The sequence below is a fragment of the Amblyomma americanum genome, chromosome 10 (genome assembly GCF_052857255.1).
Source record: "Amblyomma americanum isolate KBUSLIRL-KWMA chromosome 10, ASM5285725v1, whole genome shotgun sequence".
Classification (NCBI taxonomy): Eukaryota; Metazoa; Arthropoda; class Arachnida; order Ixodida; family Ixodidae; genus Amblyomma; species Amblyomma americanum.
The window spans coordinates 67,848,467-67,870,853 of record NC_135506.1 but is presented as its reverse complement, the minus strand read 5'-3'; the positions used below and the strand labels follow the sequence as shown (position 1 = coordinate 67,870,853).

The following is a 22,387-nucleotide window of genomic DNA, read 5'->3' as shown; positions in this document are numbered from 1 at the left end:
GGCTTGGATGCATGGCTTGTTTGGGTTTATTTACTTTTTGTGTGTCTTGATCGGCGCTCAGTATAGGTAGGAGTGGGCAGCTCTTCAGAAAGCAAGTTGACATATGGTGGTGGTAGTGGTTTATTTAAATACCATAAAAGGAAGGTAAAAGATTTTGCTAGCCCCGGCATCTGCCATCACGTGCGGCGGCACCTGAGCTGGGGCAGCGGAAAGAAGGATAGCAGGCAGGTGGGAGAAATGAAATAAAAGAGGTGAGGGGACAGAAGAAAGACATGGGGGGAGGTAAATAGTACACTACATAAAATAGATATGCACTGCATAAAAACATTAAAAGTGAACACTGGTTGACATATGCAAAGCTGGTTTTCTGATCCTTCCTCTTAGTTCTTTTTTCATGTGCTGAGAGCTGTTCAGGCATGAAAAGTTCACAATTGATCACTATTTTTCTTAATGCAGCTGACAGACTGATGTCATACATGCTCTTATTTTGATGCTAGTCTGGCTGTGCAGGTTCCTGCTTTAGGCATCCTGCTTCTGTAGCAGTTTTTAAGCCTACTGAATTTCTTCACTGTACTGTTGTTAGCTGATGAAATTAGAATGGTACATGCAAGATCACCAGTATTTTGGTTGATGAAGGCCTTTTCATGCTGTGTCATTGCATTCGGCAACTGATACAAATCATTACTTTATATTGTCACCAGCACCGTGACAAATCTGGTGAAGCTGCTGAGTGACGCTGGCGGCGATATGTTAAGGTGGTAGGGCAGTTTTTGAAAATCTTTACAACAGTAACTTGCATGCCAGGTTTTAAAGCGAAAGCTTTACTGGCCTAGCGGCGCCGATTTCGGCGTGGGCTGCAGTTTGACCTTGAACGTCCTCGCTGCGGCGGTGCGATAGCAACGCATCACGTTACTTGGCCGCGCCGGGTAAAAATGAAAATGGGTTTTTGGAGAAAGGAAATGGGATTTTGGGGAAAGGAAAGTTCTCGGGTTCGAAACCCGGCCGCAGCGGCTGCGTTTTTATGCAGGAAAAACGCTAAGGCGCCCGTGCGATGTGCGATGTCAGTGCACGTTAAAGGTCCCCAGGGGGTTGAAATTATTCCGGAGCCCTCCACTACGGCACCTCTTTCCTCCTTTCTTTTTTCACTCCCGCCTTTATCCCTTTACGGCGCGGTTCAGGTGCCCGACGATATATGAGACAGATACTGCGCCATTTCCTTTCCCTAAAAACCAATTATTATCATTAAACGAAATGGCGCAGTAGCTTCCTCGCACCTCGGCGGACGCCTGGACCGCGCCGTAAGCGAAGGGATAAAGGAAGGATTGAAAGAAGAAAGGAAGAAAGTGGTGGCCGTAGTGGAGGGCTCCGGAATAATTTCGACCACCTGGAGATCTTTAACGTGCACTGACATCGCACAGCACGCGGACGCCTTAGCGTTTCGCCCCCATCGAAACGCTGCGGGGTCTTCGCCATCGCTGCGCCTGCTTCCTGACCACGTCATCTAGCCGAGCAGACGCGGCTGGGCATCTGTCTGTAACGTTGAGTGCGTTCCGTGCACTGAATAGGCAGCGCGCCTACCCTGCCACCCTGGTAGGTGGCAGTTAATGGTTGATCGCTAAATGTTGGTCACCAAATGAACGCCGCGGCCTGTTGCTGCAGTGCCGCGTGTCTGCCACAACGTACGTTGTCAGCGCTAATGCATGCAGCTCACATCTCTCTCACCACCGCCACGTACCTCGTAGCGCGGTTGAGGCGTCCGCTGACCCAGGGAGCCAGTTATGCGCTCTTCGTTTCCTCAAAATCATCGGAGTCAAGAACGTTGCCAACGCCAATGAGCACAATGAACGCCGGCTGCTTTCGCTTTGTATATCCTCGGTTAGCTAAGTTAACCCACATTCATTTTTTAGTATTATCAGTGGCAACAGAATTAGTAGTATGTCTTCACCAACTGCTGGACACCGCGAAGTTACCCGTGAGCAGTGAATGTCAACCAGCTCTGTAGTCCTGTACAGCGAGATTGTCGGGCGAGAACATACAGTGGTCGCGTGCTCCACGTAGGCTTGGTTCACGTGAAACAAGGGTGGTGCCCTTGGATGTAGGAAGGGGCTGCATACACCTGTTAGTCAACTATACTGATCCGGAGGAGTACCCGGGTTCGAACCCGACCGCGGCGGTAGCGTTTCGATGGAGACGAAACGCAGAGGCGCCCGTGAGGGAGTGTGGATGTTTTTGTGTGTGCGTGCGTGTGCGTACGTGCGTGTGTGCGTGTTATATCCGCAGTATTAGAACTCTGTGACGTCACCGCACCTGGATCATATGATTGACTTTTGACCAATGAGGACTGTGTGTTGCTGCGTTTAGCGGCCGGTTAATGAAAATTCCGTTCGCTGGTCGCGTAATCGAGGTTCGCCACCTTGTCCGCAACGATGAGGGCGGTAATTCTGGGCGTTTTTTTTTTCTGCTGCGGCGCTCGTAGCGTTCGCCCGTCCAGAGCCATCTTGGCGTATTTTCGCACTCGAGACAACGCACTTCACATACGCTATATATCTGGTTTCGATTTCGGCTCGCAATCCCCTGAGCCCAAGTGCTCGGTCGCGTGCACTGCTTACCGTTGTCAGTAGTTCGGCCAAGTAAACAGCAGCCGCGAAGGGAGATTGTTTGTGACCAAAGTGCGTGTGGGTTTTTCCGGTATCTCTATCGCTCTCCGACAACCTCCGGCATCGGTTCCCAAAGCAGCGCACTGCGCGGCTGCTGCGTGCGTGTGTGTGTGTGTACGGAGGCAGAAATGCTTCGCTCCCACGTTCCGGAACTAACGGCAGAGCGTGCGCTGATAACCGCTGTGACAAACGTGTGAAAACGCAAGCGCGAAATGCGATATGCACGTGGGTGCCAGTCCTCGTCTTGAGGATTAGTGCATAGTTGCCAACTCGCAGGTTCCACTCGCTTTTTAGATAAGGAGACTTCGAAATGAACGAAGCGGCTGTCACACACAGCGCACAGCGCACCCCGCATCTATTCGCGGGGCGCTTTCGTTAGCAGTGATTGCTGTCCGTATTAAGGACCGGGCTTGACGCAGCTATGCTACCCCCCACCCTCCTTGCGCGGAAAATCGAGTTAGAAAATCTTCACCGCTGGATTCGAACTCGTGACATCTACGCCGAGGACTGGTTGCTTGAAGTGAATGGCGTTGTAGTATAGATTGGTTTATATGGGTTTAACGTCCCAAAGCGACTCAGGCTATGAGAGACGCCGTAGTGAAGGGCTCCGGAAATTTCGACCACCTGGGGTTCTTTACCGTGCACTGACATCGCACAGTACACGGGCCTCTAGAATTTCGCCTCCATCGAAATTCGACCGCCGCGGCCGGGATCGAACCCGCGTCTTTCGGGCCAGCAGCCGAGCGCCATAACCACTCAGCCACCGCGGCGGCCGTTGTAGTATAGAGCCTCTGGGATCTGCTCCCAGTATTCGCTGTCAACTTTGGAGGAAGAAAAAAAAATTGAGGAAAGTCGCATTTTTAACGCGACAGCGTTAAGGAGCTTGTGTCGCAGAAAAGCCGGCATCGGCGTCGGCGGCGTTGGCCGTCCGCGAAAAATCCTCCTCCTCGCATTCTTCCGTCTCCTCCTCCTCGCAATTTCGGAGACCTCCACTACGGCACCTCTTTCATCCTTTCTTCTTTTACTCCCTCCTTTAGCCCTTCCTTGAAGGCGTGGTTGAGGTGTCGCCCGAGAGGCGAGACAGATACTGCGCCATTTCCTTTCCCCGAAGAACCATTTCATTTCCTTACGGCGCGGTTCGGGTGTCCACCGAGATATGACAGGCGTTTGTCCTTAAATGTCCAACGTGCAAGGCGTCGCGGCGAACAGGCGATGGCGTTCTGTGGACTCCTTGTCAAAGCTGCAACAAGCTGTCGCGTCCCGCTCTTAAAGACGAAGCTTAAGCGTCCTCCAATTTTTTTTTTGAAGCCGAACGTGGTTTTTTCTTTGTCTTTTCTAGCTGATAAAAGCTCCGTTTTTGGCGAGAGTAGTCTTTTTGTCGGTAGAATGCCGTAGTCGATCGATACAGGCCACCATGGAGGAAGGAATGCAGGCCACCTTCAATGTGTCCTCCTTGGGCCTTTAATGACTGCCTTGGCGCGCCTTTTACCAGCGGGATTCTGTCCACCGGCCCGGTTAGTTGAACGTGCCACAGGTTTCGTCCAGTGCGGTAGACAGTGCGCTGAAACCCTCTGACCTAGATGTGTAATGCACGGAAGGGCCTTTTAAGAAGTAAAAAACAGCGCAGCGACGACGGATAAGAACGAAGAAGGACAAGCGCTGTCCTTCAATACGCACCAACTCGCTCAGTTTTCGGTTCTTTTAACGTGCACTGACATAGCACAGCACATGGGCGCCTTAGAGTTTTTATGGAGGCAAAACGCAGAGGCGCCCGTGTGCTGTGCGATGTCAGTGCACGTTAAAGATCCCCAGGAGCCCTCCACTACGGCCTCTTTCATCCTTTCTTCTTTTGCTCCCTTCTTTCTAGAGCTTATAACATTTTACTTGCGATTAATTTATTCTTTTGGTGACAAGAAAAGATTTAACAACCGACTACTTTTTTAATAATAATTGGTTTTCGGGGAGAGGAAATGGCGCAGTATCTGTCTCATATATCGTTGGACACCTGAACCGCGCCGTAGGGGAAGGGATATAGGAGGGAGTGAAAGAAGCAAGGAAGAATAGGTGCCGTAGTGGAGGGCTCCGGAATAATTTCGACCACCTGGGGATCTTTAACGTGCACTGACATCGCACAGCACACGGGCGCCTTAGCGTTTTTCCTCCATAAAAACGCAGCCGCCGCGGTCGGGTTCGAACCCGGGAACTCCGGATCAGTAGTCGAGCGCCCTAACCACTGAGCCACCGCGGCGGGTACTACTTTTTTGTCGGGGATGAATTCTGTGTGGCGATCCTGAATGTGGGCGGAGCTTAACTGTGGACTCAAGTTGTATTCGGCTATACAAAACACATTTTTTGCTTTGTCTCCTTGCCTAATACATGTTCTCTGCAACTGCTCTTCGCTCATAAATGCTGGATGCGCGATCGCGTAGTTAACTCGTCACACGCGCTAACTGTACCATAGCAAGTTATAGGAATAGGGGTGAGTCATAATGTGGAGACGGGATTTCAGTTTCCTTGCAGCGCAATAACCACATTGTGAGGCACCATTGATAAGCAATAGACGCTCATCCATCAGAGATGACGTCACGGGCTTAGAGGGTTAAATTATTCAATGGTGTCTAACTCCCTGATACAAATGTATCGAATGTTTTTGTGAATAAAATCTGTAAACGTCAGACGACGTTTTGGGATACGATTAAATCAAGCTAACTGAAAATGCGTTGGTCCACAGAACGAAGCAGTACCTAGTGTGGTTTTCGAACACACCCGCCGCGGTGGCTTAGCGAGCGGTTAGGGCGCTCGGCTACTGATCCACTAGGTTCGAACCGGACTGCGGCGCCCACGTTTCGGTGGAGGCGAAACACAAAAGGCGCCCGTGCGGTGTGCGATGCCAGTGCACGGGAAAGGTCCCCATGTGATCGAAATTACTTCGGAGCCCTCCGCTACAGCACCTCTTTTTCCTCTTTCTTGGTGGACACCTCAACCGCGCCGAGAGGGAAGGGAGGAAGGTGGGGGTGAGAGAAGCAGTAGTAAGTGGTTTTTATTAAAATGTGAACAAATCCTTTGCGGTGGCTCAGTAGTTACGGCGCTCGGCTGCTGACCCGAAAGACGCGGGTTCGATCCCGGCCGCGGTGGCAGAATTTCTATTATGGCGAAACTCTAGAGGCCCGTGTACTGTGCGATGTCAGTGCACGTTAAAGAACCCCAGGTGGTCGAAATTATTCCGGAGCCCTTAACTACGGCATCCCTCATAGCATGAGTCGCTTTGGGACGTTAAACTCCCCATAAACCAAACTAAACCTTAACGGCGCGGTTGAGGTGTCCACTAAGATGCGAGACAGTTACTGCGCCTTTTATTTCCTGATAAGCAGTCTGTCTTCCGAGTAGCACTGGTTGTTAGCACAGATCGAGCTGGGAAAAAAAAAACGAAATTGGTTATCGCGGTACTACCGTTAAGTTTTGAGGTAATGCAGTAACGTTTTTTAGTCATGAGCATTTATCAACTTGCCTAACTTGTTGCCTTACTGCTTATAAAGCGCGAACTTGCTCATCGTGGGATAAGCAGCGACTTCCCAGACATGCTGACACTGCCAAAGGTGCTCGCGAATCGATAAGGTGCCCCTGTTCTAAAGGTCCAGTTACCACAGGTGATTACATTTAAGTACATTCCGCAAATCATGGCTGTTCGTTGCCACTAGCGACCATCAGAGCGGGTGTTGACTCGCCGCAATTGATCAGAGCATCTCCTTCACCCTCCCCTCCTTTATTTCTTGTCTTTCCTGAGAACCAGTTATGATTGCGTGACAGACGTCTCCCGTCCAGTCCTGTCGGTCCCCCCGCCTTGGCTTGTACAAGTACACGTCAGCACTAGAGATAAATATTCTTGTTCACTTTACCAGCGCTGACTGTTGTTTCCGCGTCTTTCTGCGAGCTGACAGCGGTGATTGTACAGGCATTCCACGCATATCCACCGGCCACTCCCCGCTTCCCCGTCAAACCCCCCTCTCGGCCGTGGCAAAATGGAGCATAATCTGGTGAGGCAGGAAAGGGAAGGAGGCGGGCTTCTGTCCTGGTGCCGCCTAACCATAGCCTAATCCTGAGGCGTTCTCTTGCTGAGCGCAAAGAGGGGGAGAACCTTTTGCGTGCGTGAACTATGTTGGGGGCTTCACCATGTGGCAGGACATACGAGCTTTCGTCCTGTGCGGGTGCTTGTGCATGCTCGCGAATGAGGTTTGTACCTGAACGTGTAGTGAAGAGACGGAAATGCGTTTTTTTTTTATTCCCTCCGTCCGAGCTTTTTGTGTTTTGGATCGTACAAATTTCGGATGATACAAGTAGTCTCCGAGGTGCCATGGAATTTGCATCCAGTTATCGCCATATTCGGCTGCATCGCCTTGTATGTTTTCACTTCCTAAGGCACTGATATTTTGGGCGGCGCCAGCCGAAATTTTTTTTTTTCCTGGGAACTAGGTCTTCGTTTTTCGCCTTGATTGTGAGAAATACCTTGGTTCCGTTAGGTTTCGTTAATCCCGGGCTGCTTTCTTCAGCTTATCTGCTCGTTTTTCCATCGCTACGTCCGCTAACCCCGTCGATGGTCCGCCATAAGTGCTAGTGTGCCTCGCCATCGATGCTGTTTTGTCCCAAACGCACCGATTTCCGCCAGACTTCCGTCGTAGTTACGGGCTGCCGTGGAACTGCCGTAAAATTTGGGCGCACCTCGCTTTTGTGGCCTATTTCGGGAACGCGTCTTTAGCCTGCACAGTCAGCGTGTTCGCGCAGCCTAGAGCAAGGGCGCATTGCTGACCGCGCGGTTCCTGGTCCTCGCAGTGGGGCCTGTCGACCGGCCGCGGTGAAGCCGTCCCATGCCCGGGGCGCCCGTGTGTCCCTGCGGCCGCCGGACATGCTGAGGGGCTCGGCCAAGCTCAAGGACGCCAGCAGCAGCAGCAGCGCGCAGCCTGCCCATCAGCAGCCCTCCGACGCCTCCGAGTCCGGCGAGCCCGGGCCGCCGAGGCGCCCGCCGTCCAAGCCGTCCGCCGCGAGGCAGCAGCAGCAGCAGTGCCACGGCCGGCGCGAGCCCGCGTCCCCGTCGGCCGCCGGGCGCCACCAGCAGCCGAGCAGCGGCGCCTCTGCCGCGCAGCAGCCGCCGCGACGGCGCACGCCGCCCGATGGCACCCCGGCCAGCGGCGCCGGCCGGCGGCCAGCTGCCGGGGTCGTCCCCCGGCCACGACCCGAGCCCCGGCCGTTCCGCTACGTGCCGCTGACGGTGCACCACCGCCACCACCACAAGACCACGGCGCCCCAGCGAGCAGCTGAGCTGGAGAACGGCGCCTTCCAGCCGTACGCGCCGACCGCGGCCCCGGCGCCGACGGCAGCGGCAGCCGACGAACACCGCGAGGACGAACGGACAGAAGGGCGCGACGGCGGCGGCGTGCCGCCGGCCGCCGCCGCCGCCGATCCTTCACCGCCCGTGCTGGTGATGGTGCGCGATGGTGATCACGCGCAGGCGTTGGACACCAAGTCCGAAGACGGTGCGGCGGCAGCAGCGGCGGCGGCGGCCGCGGCTGCAGAGAAGGCCGCGTCGGCCACCTCAATCACCGCGGAGGAGGACGTTCAGGCCAGGGACACGTCGCCGGACGGCCGGTTCCTCAAGTTCGAGGAGGAGATCGGCCGGGGCTCTTTCAAGACTGTGTACAAGGGCCTGGACACTGCCACGGGAGTCGCCGTCGCCTGGTGTGAGCTCCAGGTCAGTGTTCTCCTTTGAAATGCATGCTTGCTAGTCATAAAAACTGGCCGTGCACTTTGGCTGAGAATGTTCTCGTCATGAGAGGGGTAGGCACTCCTTTCCAGGTAGTGCATATTTTCATGGCCACCTAAGATGTGAGGCTACATTTATTGTAGGTCCAGTTTTTGACATTTTGCTCATACGTGATAACACCTTTATTCATGCCAACTAAAATACAACAATAATAATACTATAGTAATGATGTCAACAAGAATGCTGTTGTTGATGCCTCCTCTGTGTTTGCAGTCCTGAAAGAATTAATGCTCCTAAAAAGTTATGACAATTAAAAAAACTGCTTCCTTCTCTTTGGTAAAATGAATGCACCTAACTCTGCTTTTGGTGCATGATAGTCTTAGTCGCTTATGTGCCAATGAACACAGTCACAATCATGTTCTCCAGCATGGGCTTTTTAACTTTTTGTTATCGGCTGACATGCCTTCTGCAGCAGCTGTCTGAACACAGCCTCGTCCCCTTGGTCCAGGCACCATTGGGTGCCTCTGGAGTGTCTGGGGCTATTGTCAACTTGACGTAGCAGGCAGGATCACACAACGACGCTTCGCCGCAGTGAGACCAGGAATGGCTGGCGTCAAATTGCCTGAATGTGGAATTTTGATGCCTTGTCTATTTGTCCCTGATGAACATTGCCGCAGGCCATGCGCCGTTGTCAATCAATGGAGAGATTTAGCATAGCGCTATCAGTTACCATGGGGAACTGCTGCGCATGTGCTGGTCATCCTAAGGGTGCCAGATGGTGGCAGGCGCTGGCCAGCTGCATCGAGAGCAGTAAATACATTCTGCGACTGCCGGTGCATGAAAGTAGATCGTGGCAGCGACCATGGATCGCGCTACACTAAATTTCTCTCATAGCACCATCAGCTGCTAGTGCTCAAGCCTTTGAAACACCTCTTTGCAACAGATTGACTTGGCACAGAATGAGCAGCCAGGGTAGTCTCATCTCTTTGACTGCAATGCTCACCTACAATGGGCTTAGGTGTTAGCTGGAGGTCTTGTGAAGCTAAGCGAGAAGCGGAATGAGAAGCAAACCGCTTGTAGTTGTAAGCTTAAACTTTGCAGTCCTTCAGATGCTAGGCAACAATGCTAGAGGTGCAGTGGGAGAATACACAGTTTCAGAAGGAACTTTCAAAGAAAAGAACCTCATGGTTCTTTGGGTAACGCTAATTCACTAGGCGGTCCGATCTCTGTGCCTTCATATGTAATGAGCGGGGAAGTCGTAGCACATTTCCTATGTGCCTAACTGGATAAGCTTGACAGCTGTATTTGTGTTGCTAATAGTGGTAAACTATGGAAATACTTTTAAGAAAAAGGAAGTACTTTTTATTATGATGCAACATGTTAGTCCAAATTTCTGATGCAGTATGAGAGGTATAACAGCAATGAAAAACTCATGCTTGTTTAATGAGAAAGAAGAGAAGGAATGACCTCACCAGGCAGTGTTCCATCAAACTCTCTTCTAGGTACAACAGTATCAAAAATGCTTTACTGCATAGCTAAAATTGCATACTAAATTTTCCTCCTTGTGTTCCTTATGGTACTTGTGGGCTATCATTTAAGCAACACCTAAGGAGAACATGCGTGCATTAAAAGACTCCTATTGACCTTAGCGGAAGGTATAATTAAACAGCACAGCATGCAGTCGAGCATGTAACACGTCACGCAGGCATTGCCACTTGCTGCCAGCAGCTCTGAAAGAATGTTCGCATGGCTTTCTAAGGATTTTATAGCTTTTTGTTCCAATCTATAGCTGTGTACAATATTTTTATCGATTCTGTTGTTATTTTCAAAATCGTCTGAGTCAGGTTACTGTGAAGGGAAAACACGGGATGGCAGTGGTGTAGTTGGCGTGGGAGACTGCCGAATGGAGGGTGCAAGTTTGGCAAGTGCAGGATGGCGTGGTGTTCTTGAGTTGAGATTGAACGGGGTGCATTACATTTGCATGGAATGCAAACTGTGTTCTGGTACTCACTTGCAGAGTGCCCTATCACTGGCTGTAGCCATAGCGTAAAATAAAATGTATGCAATAGTTTTCAATGTGCAGCTGGAGTGTGATGTGCAATTACAGTGTCAGATTGAATGGAGAGTTGCGAGAGCTACTTCTGAAGCAGCTACGCTCAGATTCATTGGTAATCAGGGGTGATCCAAGTAGCACCTCTGCGTCAACCTCCAATCAAAAGCTGGCAGCAAGAGCACTGCAGTACTTATAGCCATGCTTATACTATCTGGGGAAAGCATTTTTAAAGGTTGCAAATGCAGGAGAGGCTTGCAAAGACAAGAGAGACTCGAGAGGCCAAAGAACAATTCACAGGTGGGGGCTATATGGTGGTACCATGTTGCAGAGGTTGAGCAGCATTGCAAAGAAGGGTCCAGTATGTTAGCAGCGCAATGATTCTTGCAGACAGTTTCATAAATGCAAACACGTTGGTACTTTCCGAAGTAATAGTCTCGGTAACTTCTACTGAATTCGTCTTACCGGTAACTAAAACAAGTGAACAACGCTTGTAAAACAAGTTTCTGCAGCTCTGCGCTCTTATTTTCTGCAGCTTGGCATGGACATTGAGGGTAACGTGTCGCCTGAAAGTATTTGCTTCGTAAAAGAATGGGAGTAAAAGGAATGGAATGTTGTCAGTGGGTCTTACTGCACTTACTTTTATGTGGCTTTGTTTTGCGTACTCTGGAAATTTATATGGCTTCTCTTTGAGAATTTGATGGAAAGGAGGGATGCAATGACAGCTGTGGTGCAGCTTTGGTCAAACACAGCTGCGGTAATACACAGCAGAGCGGCTATGATAACGCACCAGCACTGTGTCACTGTTTGGCATCGTCATGTGGCCTCAATAATCACCGTGGTGCCTTTTTTTTTTTTTGCCTTGGACCTCTGTTTCTGGTTGTCCCATTTCCTGGTGGTTTTTCTCAGTCGCTGTAGTGTTGTCGTAACCTCTTAATAGGAGCTTTGAAATGTGGTTTTACTGTAATGGACACAGAATCGCTATATTGTATTCTTGCATGACTAAACGGTATGGAAACAATGTGTGTAATATGGTCATGTGATGCACATCATAGTCTTCAACAGTAGGAGTGAGAGGATATAGGAAAGGATGTTAGGCAGGGAGGTGAAGTCTCCGCTGTAATTCACTGCATGTTTCTGAGACATGTCTTTACAGTTAGAGTGAAGTTAATTTATGAATTATAGCAATCAGTATTCATCATCATCAGCCTTACTACGCCCACTGCAGGGCAAAGGCCTCTCCCATGTCTCTCCAATTAACCCTGTCCTTTGCCAGCTGCATCCACCCTTTGCCTGCAAACATCTTAATTTCATTCGCCCACCTAAGCTTCTGCCGCCCACTGCTACACTTACTTTTTCTTGGAATCCACTCCGTTACCCTTAAGGACCAGCGGTTATCTTGCCTTGGCATTACATGCCCTGCCCAAGCCTGTTTCTTGCTCTTGATTTCGACTAGGATGTCATTCACCTGCGTTTGTTCCCTCACCCACTCTGCCTGCTTCCGGTCTCTTTCAGTAACCTCTGATTTGCCCATAGCGTTCTCCTGCTAAGTAACTGTGGAAATGAGATGTCACATGTGATTGAAGACCAAAGCATAAAATTCAACATGAACATGAAACTAAGGTAATGTTGGAGCAGTCTAAAGGAAGAACAGTTTTAAGTAGTGAGGTACTAGAAGTAGTAAGGGAGCACACGTGTCTAGGCCAACAGACGACTGCAGGCCTGGACAACAAAGAAATTACCGCGGGAATAACAACAAGTTTGTACTGCATTTAGCTGGCGCGATCAGGCTATGTACACCAACCTACTAATAGCCCTCAAATTGTTTCGCGCTTGCGTCTTGCAAGTGCTCACTAATGTGGCTGGAACCTGGAGGCTAATGAGGAAGCTGTATAATTAAATTAATCTCTATAAGAGAAAGTGGTAGGGTTGACTTTAAGACGGAACAAACTTGAATTTGTATGCGTGTGTTGTATACATGCCACATGGGGTCTGCGTTTGTGGAGGCACATACCTACCGGGTCTGCGAGTGATGCGGCCGCGCGCCCCTGCAAGCTCCGGTCGCACATAATGGACAGAGGGAGGACAGCGAACGCTTGCGCCCTTATCGTCGCTGACCGCGCGCCTTTCTTCCTTGGCTTGCTGGTCTACGCACAGCAGGTGTTTCGATGTTGTTTGCTACATCGCTTGTTTTTTTCTTTTTATCTGCGCGCTTACGGCCGTTGAATCCGGAGAGGGCGAGCGATTATCGGTTCCCGAACTTCTGTTTGTCGCGTGTATACCCTCTCTGAGAACAGGAACTGGCGCCAAGGCGCGCATTTCTTTTTTTTTGTTTTCCCCTCCACAATGGCCGCCGATTTGCAACGAGGGCGCCGCGCTTCCGGAGTTCGTAAAGTCCCAGGATACGCGCGCCCCTTGCGCGTCCGCCATTTTCTCCTCCAACGTACGAAGCCGCGTCGCGTTCTATTTTCATTCATCTTGCAAAACGCATGCGAATAGGGCTGTTCCGGAACGCCCACAAACTGTGGTTGTCAACGTAGAAGGTTGTCACTACTTGTTCCTCTTTAATGCTGTCAGGGGGCAGGTCATTTAGACCTTTTTTGTTCACTATGGGAGTTGGGAGCGTGGGGTTTGGGAGGTGAGGAGTTGGTGTTGATACCTTTCGTTCAGGTCGCCCGAAAGGTCGTAAAGTTGTGTCGGATTTTAACTCAGATAACCCCACCCCCTCCTTCCTCCTGGCAGAAAGCCGTGCAGTGCTCGGGACCCGGTGTCACAACCCAGGAGAGGGCTCTTTCGATTATGCCAGTTACTGAATTCTTACCGAGACCCCGGGGGTGTCAAAACCTGGCGCTTTGATTGGCCCAGAATTCGGAGGTTAACGGACTGTCACGCCATCTGTCGCAATCGGACGAACTGCGTGGATAAATAAAGGTTTGAGGGTGTTACCGATAACTGGCTGCCCAGTTCATAGGCGGCGCTGCGGTTCTCTTGACTTCTGCGAAGTGACCGCGGAGAGTATCGAGCTTCGGTGCTGGTATTATCAAAGATCGACAACACGCCTGCGCAGTGTGCAGATGTCCCCTACCTATTTGCAGAAGCGTTTTCATCGCTCCAAAGAAAGCGCGAAATTCGAAATGTTCGCGGCGGCAGGAGCACGCGTTTCAGACAACCGTACGGGCCGCTGCCGCGAAGCTTGAGAGTCTGGAACTGTGCCAATTAATTTAGCCTATGAGTCCGTTCAGCGCTTGGTTCAGGGCGCAGAAAAGAAATAGGAAGGGAGGGGCGCGCGCAAAACAACGCCGCCCATTCAGCAAGAGCAACGTACATTTGTAGTTTTTATTGGCGACCTGCAAATATCTTACCTTTTTGGTAACCTTCAGTGATTCAAAAACTGGTCAGTCAATTATTTACCTAAGTGCAAAGGAATGACGCCTGCCCGGTGATTACTTCTTCATAAGCGTAGCTTCCTTATAGCCCGCGTTGACCGATGTTCCGTTATACCCGTAATTTCGTCGTAAACCTTTTCGGTATAACGGGGTTCGACTGTATTTGCTCCACACGACCACTAAAACACTTTTTTTGAGTTTCATTCTGAAACCTGTGCCATTTTTTTCCCCAAATGAACTCTATTTGCTATGTGCCGGGTGATCTAATTTCTTACATATTGAAAAGGGAAGGTCGTGATTTCTGCGACGATCGCGTCTTTCCGATGTGACTTTCCAGCTGGTGCACAAAGAGGAGCGAATGGACGTCTTCATACCTTGGTTATTGGACTCACATTTGTTAGTTGGCCATTTAGGTAGTTATTGACTTCAAGGCTGCATTGCAAGATGGTCCAGAAGCCAATGGGTGGCGATGATAACGCGCAGCTTACAGGATGTTTAACTAGGCAGTGCGTCCGCTTGCCCTATTTTTTACACTTTTCTTGCTTTTAGCTTTTGCCAGCCGTGATACCGAAGCCATGGAGCACCATATATTTTCAGCGCCTGTGCTTCTATAGTGGGACACAACTCAAGAACAAAGGGGTTTTTCCCTGTTAAAGGGACACCCTTACAGCCAATGTCCCGCCGCTCCCTCCATTGTGACGCTAGCAGGTTCATGAGAATGACAGTGCAGAGAGGGGACTATCCCCTGATTGTGGAGGAGTCTGGTACTTCCTGCATTGTCAGGCTATAGCAAGGTCACGAGAATCTGCCGACGCCATTCGATGGAAGGAAAAGCTGCTTCGTCCTTGGGTTGTATCCTACTATAGTAGAAATGACGGCTTTTGTTGCGCGAGACTTCGTTTCCTGCACGGCCCTAGACGGCATTGTGCGCGGGCCCGCTCTAGGGTGTGCCGGCATCGAGGCACCCTAGCCCGCCCTAGAGTCAATGGTAAAAATATATCCAGTGGCTCTAGCCTGCCTGCCCAGTATACCGACTCGTCTAATCCGTTGGGCATGGCGCTCGGGCGACTTGCGGGCGATTGTCTGTAGCAAGCGATTGTTGGCCTGGCCATATCTCGCGTGACAAATCTTCCGCCCCCGGCGACAGACAATCGCTTGGGGACCAGGAGTGCAGCAACGGATTAGATACGTTGAGTGAGTTGGTTATCTGGGGGCCGCGCGATACGAAATCCCCGCCGCTGATGGGGCAGATTTCCACAGCGTGGGAAGGGCAACTTTTGGTAAAAAAAGAAACGCTGGCTTCAAGGTTCTGCTGCGGAGCCACGTCTGTGGGACTGTTGTGGCCTCCCACAAATTTATCTAGCGCAGTCGTATTGACATGTCTATATAGGTTGTCTGTGGACCGATGAGGTGGTTGTAAGGGTGTCGCCCCAAGGACTTGGATGGTTAACACTACGGTTAGCCGTGTAGAGGGATTAGGAGCGCCGGGGGCGTGGAAGGAGCCGCGCGGCGCGGCCTGAGGTCAAACTCGCTGGCCCATGCATTTTTAACGAAGGCTGCTGAGTGGTACAGTTCGCTAAAGGTAAAATCCGTGTGAGAGTTCAGGAAACATGATCGATGTGGTTGGCTTTTTTAAAACGAAACAAGTGGGTTTGGTTTGATCAAGGGTCCGGTTTCTTTACTCTATAACGCATATTGGACTGCACATCTCCCGACTGTTCGTAATTTTGTTTTCGTTGTTTTTGGTATCTGTTCTTGATTCATGGTTGACGGTTTCGTGACGACAGCGCATGGCGAGGTTTCGCTTGTATGAGCATGAGCTATCCGCGTTGCCCATCGCCGTGCAACTTGCCCACCCGAGCATGCTGTAGAGTGCCGTGTATAGAGCCGATGGTGTCGCCATCTCGCGACGTCTCCGTGAAACGCCGGAATGCAAGTACTCATCAGTCGGTCGCGATTTGTGCGTGTGCGTGCGTGCACGCGGGAAATGGCCAATTCCACGGATGCGAGGCCAAAAACGTCTCGCATCGTCGGCCGCGCTTAACAGCTCAGAAAACTCGGCGAACATGTCCCAGCCGGTACGTTATTTTTTTTCCCCCCGATTTCCGTCACGGCAACGGCGATCGTCAGGCGACGTGTGGACTGGGTTTTGTCCGCAGCCAGATGGACGTACGCATCAGACCTTGCATCGACTCTGACGAACAAGCTGCAGTGTTTCAAACTGCGCCGTGCGTGACGGTGTCACACTGTCATAAGCTCGACTCTATACAAGTTTCTGGAAGCAGACTGGGTCTCTCTGGATTTTCTGGCAGTTACAGTGGATGCTGGAATCGCGAAAGCAACCCCGAAAGCAGACCCCAAAGTTGATACGTTGTGTAGGAGCGGCGTTGCGGGGGGCTGACGTTGCACGAACTGAATTAAGCCAGCAATCGTCGCTGGTCTCCTCAAGAACACTTTTAAGAGGCTGCGAAGAGACGACACTTGAATCAGCTATTCAGACGATTGACTTGGTTGCTGTGAAATAGTACAGCGCAGATTACTTCCTCTGTATACAATGGAGCTACCCTTTTACCTAACCTCCAGAACACTCTGCAGGTCTACCTCTTTCTTCGCCACCGCCACGTTGGCTCAGTGGTTATGGCGCTCGGCTGTTGTCCCGAAAGACGTGGGTTCGATCCCGGCCGCGGCGGGTCGAATCTCGATGGAGGCGAAATGCTAGAGGCCCGTGTACTGTGCGGTGTCAGTGCACGTTAAAGAGCCCTATAGGGGGTCGAAATCTTCGGAGCCCCTCCACTACGGCATCCCTCATAGCATGAGTCGCTTTGGTACGTTAAATCCCCATAAACCATGAACCATCCTCTGTCACGGGCAATCACATAGGGATGCTATGTGGTACGTAGCGTTCACTGCAACGTGGGTGCTTCGGTGGTCTGCTGTTTTCATAGCTTTATTTGGGCGTGAAATTTTCTTTCAGCGGCGCGGACGTAGAGCTGGTTGCAGGGCATTGTCGTAAGTCCTGTGTATCCGAATTCTTTCAACCGAGTCCTTTGTGAGAAGATCCATTTAGCTCGTGGCACAGGCAGGAGCTTATTGGTTTACGTTTTTTTTTTTTATGGCAGCTCCACCATACTTTTTGTCTCTGTTGTCGATAAGCACATGTGTGTCCGTGCATGCCCGCTTATCTGAAGGTATCTTATATTTTTCTTCTCGCGGGTGGCGTGCGGCATTTGGAAAAGCAGGAAAAGGCGTCAGCTATAATTCGGAGGTGATGTGTACTGGCTGACATATGTCCACAATTTCTCGAGCGTCATCCGCTAGCGCCAGGCTTATCGTTTGTTTTTTTCCGAAGCCCGTACGCAGGCGGCAGGTTTCCCGCGTTTCGTGGCAGCTTTGTTTTTCCACGCGCTGCAGTGAAACCGCCGTTTATTGTAATTAGTTTTTTTTTTTTTTTGAGAAACGACGCAGGCACACTGCTAGCGTAAGTATACGACATCCTGAATACGGGCACAAAGCATTCTCGTTCGTTCCCGTATACTTTGAAAAGCATCTTGCCTGTTTCCTGAACATTAATGATGTACAGTCGAGAGCAATATAAGAGGGAACAAACCTTTTGCGCGAAATTGGGCATTTTTCTTGTTATTTCTCTGTTCAATTTGAGAGTGACTTATGCATGTTATGCGCCAAGAGGAAAACTAGTTAAGAAACTGCTTTTCACGGATATTTGTTGAGTAATCAATGAATTAATGCTGTTCCCTCTCGTATCGTTCGCGGCTGTACGACAAACTTTCCCTGCCTGTGGTGTCTAGTGAGGCTGACGAAACGTTTCGTCTTCGCGCCAGCCAAAAGTTCACGGAACGCATTATAAGCGAAGTAAATTAATTTCGTCGCCTTCCTTGCACGCTTCTTGGAGGAGATGCGTGCGAGGTGATTCTCTGTGTGTGGGAATTACACGGTGCAGTATTAAATCTCAAGCGCCATACGTGTCGTGGAAGCGAATGGAATCACGTCGCCAAAGTCGCGGTCCGTAAACCCTCTTTAGCTGCGGGTGCGCAGAGCTCCGCGATCTTGTTTAGAGCGTACGAACGGAGGGGTACTGCGAAGTATGCTGGTGTCTTACGTTGGCGGCAGCGCTCCCGAACTATGCCTTTCGTGTTTTGCGTGGGCTTTCGCAGGGATAATAGTTTTTACTTTCTGGTCGCGAAATTGTCACAACACACACCGGAGTGCCCCGTTGGAACGCTGTAGCCTCTCTCACCCACGACCGAGACCGTGAACTCTTGGTTGTATTACACGGACCCTTATTGTACGCGAGTGCCCGTAAACTTGGCCTAGTAACGGGATCATGTACGGCATTGGAGCGGCAATGATTTTTCTCGTTTCCCGCATAACGCACGCATACTGACCCAAAGCAAACTGGAGCTCTGTGGTCGTAATATCTGCGAAACTTCCCATAAAACCCAAGAGACGTATAAGTTAGTACACTGTCCAGCTCATAGGTGGCGCCACGTTTATTGACCCCCCCCCCCCCTGAAACTGGCCACGGGTTTTACACAGGTTGTGATTCGGAGTTTCGTAACTAACTGTCCAGGGTTGCCCCAAACGCGGAAAGCTTGCGCATCGTCACTGGCAACTAAAGTGCGCTACCCATTGCTGACGATACCGTCCGTAAAGCTCTATAAACTGGCCGTGGGACGTGTGTGGGATTTGTTGCGGAGTTTCGGGGCCGAAGCGGTTTAGAGAGATCCGAGTGCGTGATCTCATATCTCGAGTGCGCTTTGATGGTTAGCTTTTTTTTTTCATCATCTAACCCGCGAAGGTTGCTGAATGGCTGTCGCCGTAGGCTTCCATTTCAATCGACCTTCCCACAACTTCGCTTCATGTTCATGAAGTCCTGAAAACCGTACACGTGGGGGTTCGAGCACGACGCGTCAATTGCGCATCAACAGCCGCGTCGTCTGCTATGCCCGCATTCCCGCTTTGACGACCTCACCAGTGCCGAGGTGCTGCTTGCAGAGTCGACGGTGGCGGCCGCTCGGGGCCTCTGCAAGCGACCCCCACTGGTACCACTGGGCATATAGTTTCTCTATATTCATCGTCATCATCATTATCAGCCTGACTATGCCCACTGCAGGGCAAAGGCCTCTCCCGTGTTTCTCCAATCAACCCTCTCCTTTGCCAGTTGCGGCCACCCTATGCCCGCAAGCTTCTGAATCTCATCAGCCCACCTAACCTTCTGCCGCCCCCTGCTACGCTTGGCTTCTCTTGGAATCCACTCAGTTACCCCTTAAGGACCAGCGGTTGTCTTGCCTTCGAATCACATACCCTGCCCAAGGCCATTACTTCCTCTTCATTTCGACTAAGATACCATTAACACGCTTTTGTTCCCTCACCCACTCTGCCCGCTTCCGGTCTGATAACATCACACCTATCATTTTTCTTTCCATGCCTCGCTGCGTTGTCTTTAACTTGAGCTGAACCCTTTTCGTTAGCCTTCACGTTTCTGCCCCGTAGGTGAGTACTGGTAAGATACAGCTGTTGTATACTTTTCTCTTGAGGGATACTCCGCCTCCTCCAACCCGGCCGTGTCCTGTGCCGAGTGATAACGCGGCCGGTCTAGAGGAGGAGCGCGCATCGCCTTCCTTTAAAGTTCTAATGACTTCACTCTCCTCTAACCCGGCCGAAATCATAGTTCCCAAGCACTATATAGATGGCCTGCACCGACATGGCGGCCACCATGATCGATGCCTTGGAAGCACGGCAGAAACCGGGGCGATTTTTTTTTAATCCGCTTGCCGCCAACTTCGCCGACGTGCGCATGGGGCTTCGCTATGAAGCCCGTGATGCTGCGGCGTTGCAAACCCATCTAACCGGGAGTCCTGAGGTAGGCTTGTCCGCAAGCCTACAGAAATCTTCTCACCTCTTCTCCCTTACTTGCTCACTATTGAAAGCCGCTGTCCTATAGCCACTTTACCAGATTACCGCTCGCACTTGCTTCATATACTCTTCGAAGCGCGCACGCAAATAGTGCTGTTCCGAAACGCGCAGTATCGCTGGCGAACCGCTTCAGGAAGGACGTGGTGGACGACGGAAGGTGTCGGCGACACAAAGGTCGCTACTTCAGCCGCTTTTTTTAAAATAATTATTATAGGGCTACCAGGGGAGCTTAGGCCGACCGCAGTGACGCGCGGGAGTGTTCGATGGCGCCGCCCGCGCGCGCGTGTCGGCGGAAGGACGCCAGCTCATTAGCGGCGACCTTCTTCGTTGCCCGCGAGGGGTTCGCCGCGGGTTGTCGCTCTTTCGCGTCACTGTCACTGCCGCCGCCGGCGGCGAGTTTCTTCTCCGTCGCGGTGCGGCCCTTTCGCGGTCTCCCATATATAGCTGTCGCATTGTCCTCAGGCGCTCCGTGTTGTTCGGATCGCTTCAAGGGACCGGAGATTACGGCTCAGGTTAAGAAACGCCGGGTGGTCGGAGTTAATACGAGCCCCCCCCCCCCCCCCCCAAACATCCACTGCGGCAATATTCATTAACCGCTCACCCGGTTTAGCAACTATAGAAGTGCGTTGTTTACGTATTTGTGCGTCTTAGAGAATCTCTCGTTGAGCTACCAAGGCGGTCGAAATTAACCAGGAGCCCTCCACTTTGGCGTCCCTCATAGACACACACACTTCGTCGCACCGCACCGCGACGCACCCCGCTGTACCTACCTACCTTACCTTACCCCTACCGAACTGGACCGTACCGTACCACGCCACGTCGCAATTTGTCACTCGTGTGAGAACGCCGCGCTTGAAGCGGCATAGTTTTCGGGGCTAACCGGAAGCGCTCCATCGTCACTATAGCTGAGACGGAAGCGTCCAGCTCGTCGGCCGTGGTCTTGTGAAACGGAAGCGTTACGGATGTTGCGCGACCGTGGTCCGGCCAAAGCGCATAATCGCCGGAAGGGAAGGGAAACGAGGCGTTATACCGCCCGTGAAGCCAGTTCTTGGCTCCCGAGTCGTCGTACATGCGGCGTTGCCGGTGCTCTTGCGTTTGGCTCGATTAGTTATGTTTCATGACCACTGACAGTCGCGGCTGCGTTGCACACGAGTCTCTCCGCGACTGCCATAAAGCTGGTCGAAACGATGCTGCTCTCGTCCCGCGTTTTTTAGAAGTCCGATGGCGAGGCGGCTAACGGGAATCAGCGCCGCCGGCCTTTTGCGAGCCTTTACCAGCCATTGCCGTGACCGAGGGTGATCCGGCAGTGACCTGTGCTGTGCAGCCGCAGCGGCAATCCTGCATTCCGGAAGCTCCTCGGACCGAGTCCGGCCGACCTCGGGTCAAGTTTGGCCGGGCCCGCGATTCATGTCACCTGGTCGGGGTTTTTCTCGTGCCCTTGTTCGTTTTTCCCGAGTGGACTTGGTGCCCTTGAGTGTCAAGTGCGCAGCGATTCCCGATTCTTGAGCAGGGCGCGCGCGAGCTTTCCAAGCGCTGTGGACAGAACCTGTCTTCGTCAGCGCGGGTGGGGCCCCTGATTTTTTGGTGGTGCGCGCATCGGGGCTCTCTCCCCCCCCTCTCTCTCCGTAGCCATCGCAATGGTGACGCGAAGGCCGCCGTCAGCCGCCGCCGTCCCAATTGCGGTGGCGTCGGGATTCCTCCGCTCCGAGTTGCGCCACGTTCGGTCGTCGGTTCTTCAACGCGCCGTCATGCAGCCTGCGGCGCGCGCTGGCCGAGGCCTCGGCGGAAGGGAAGCGTCGTGATTCGTGTCATCCGTGGACGTTTGCCGCCGCTGCTAAAGGAAGCGCTCGGGGTCGCCGCAGTGTGCCGCTTGTTCTGCAGTACCGACTCAATTGGTACTGAAACTCCCTTTGACGTCCTGGGGACGTCTGAGACGTCCTACGGACGTCCAGTGAAGTTTCAGTGCCCATTGGGAAGCGCTACTCGGCGATTGTGGCATAGAGTGCTAAACGGTACTCTGTACACTTGGCGGTAGAGAGTATGGAGTGAGCACCTTTCTGTGAGTACTGAACAGTAGTCTCGGTTCTAGTGCGGAAGCACTACTTAACACTGTCCCAAGTCCAAGAACCTTGTATGAAGTCTCGGGAGTAACTCGGGTAAGCTCGGGTAAGTTCGGAGGCGCGATCCAATGGGAATGTGACCTTGGCAAAACCCAGCATTGCAACAGCCCGTGCGGAAATAAAATAACCAACCAGGTTTATCCGACCAGGCTAAACACATGTTTTCGCACATTTACTCGGTTTGACGACGTTAAAAAGCCCTACCACATTTTTTTTTGTTGGCCCTGAAGCACCGAGAGTGCTTTTGCGAGGCTACTGAACGCTACTGTGTGCGTTTTTTCGATTGTACAGAACTGTACTCGGCGATTGTGGTTGAGATACTCAAGGGTACTCTATGCCGTTTGCGCCTGAGCGAGAAAATTCCTCTTGCGGATCGGGCTCTATCACTTTAAACGAATACGCCACAATGTTGGTGTAAAAGAAGAGTAAGCTGTGTTCTAGCACACTGCCTTATACAAAAGGGAGTGCGCTGGAAGACAGCTTAC

At 51.7% G+C, this 22,387-nt stretch overlaps 1 protein-coding gene across 21 annotated transcripts in view; it reads left to right on the top strand.

Moving 5' to 3' along the window:
• Wnk (Wnk kinase) overlaps nt 1–22,387 on the top strand; it is a 138,266-nt gene that overhangs the window by 11,464 nt on the left and 104,415 nt on the right. For all 21 annotated transcript variants that reach the window (XM_077638975.1, XM_077638985.1, XM_077638995.1 and 18 more), the window contains exon 2: nt 7,485–8,400. In XM_077638975.1, coding sequence (XP_077495101.1) covers nt 7,558–8,400 — 843 coding nt within the window. In that variant the 5' untranslated portion in view covers nt 7,485–7,557. The remainder of the gene's footprint in view (nt 1–7,484; nt 8,401–22,387) is intronic.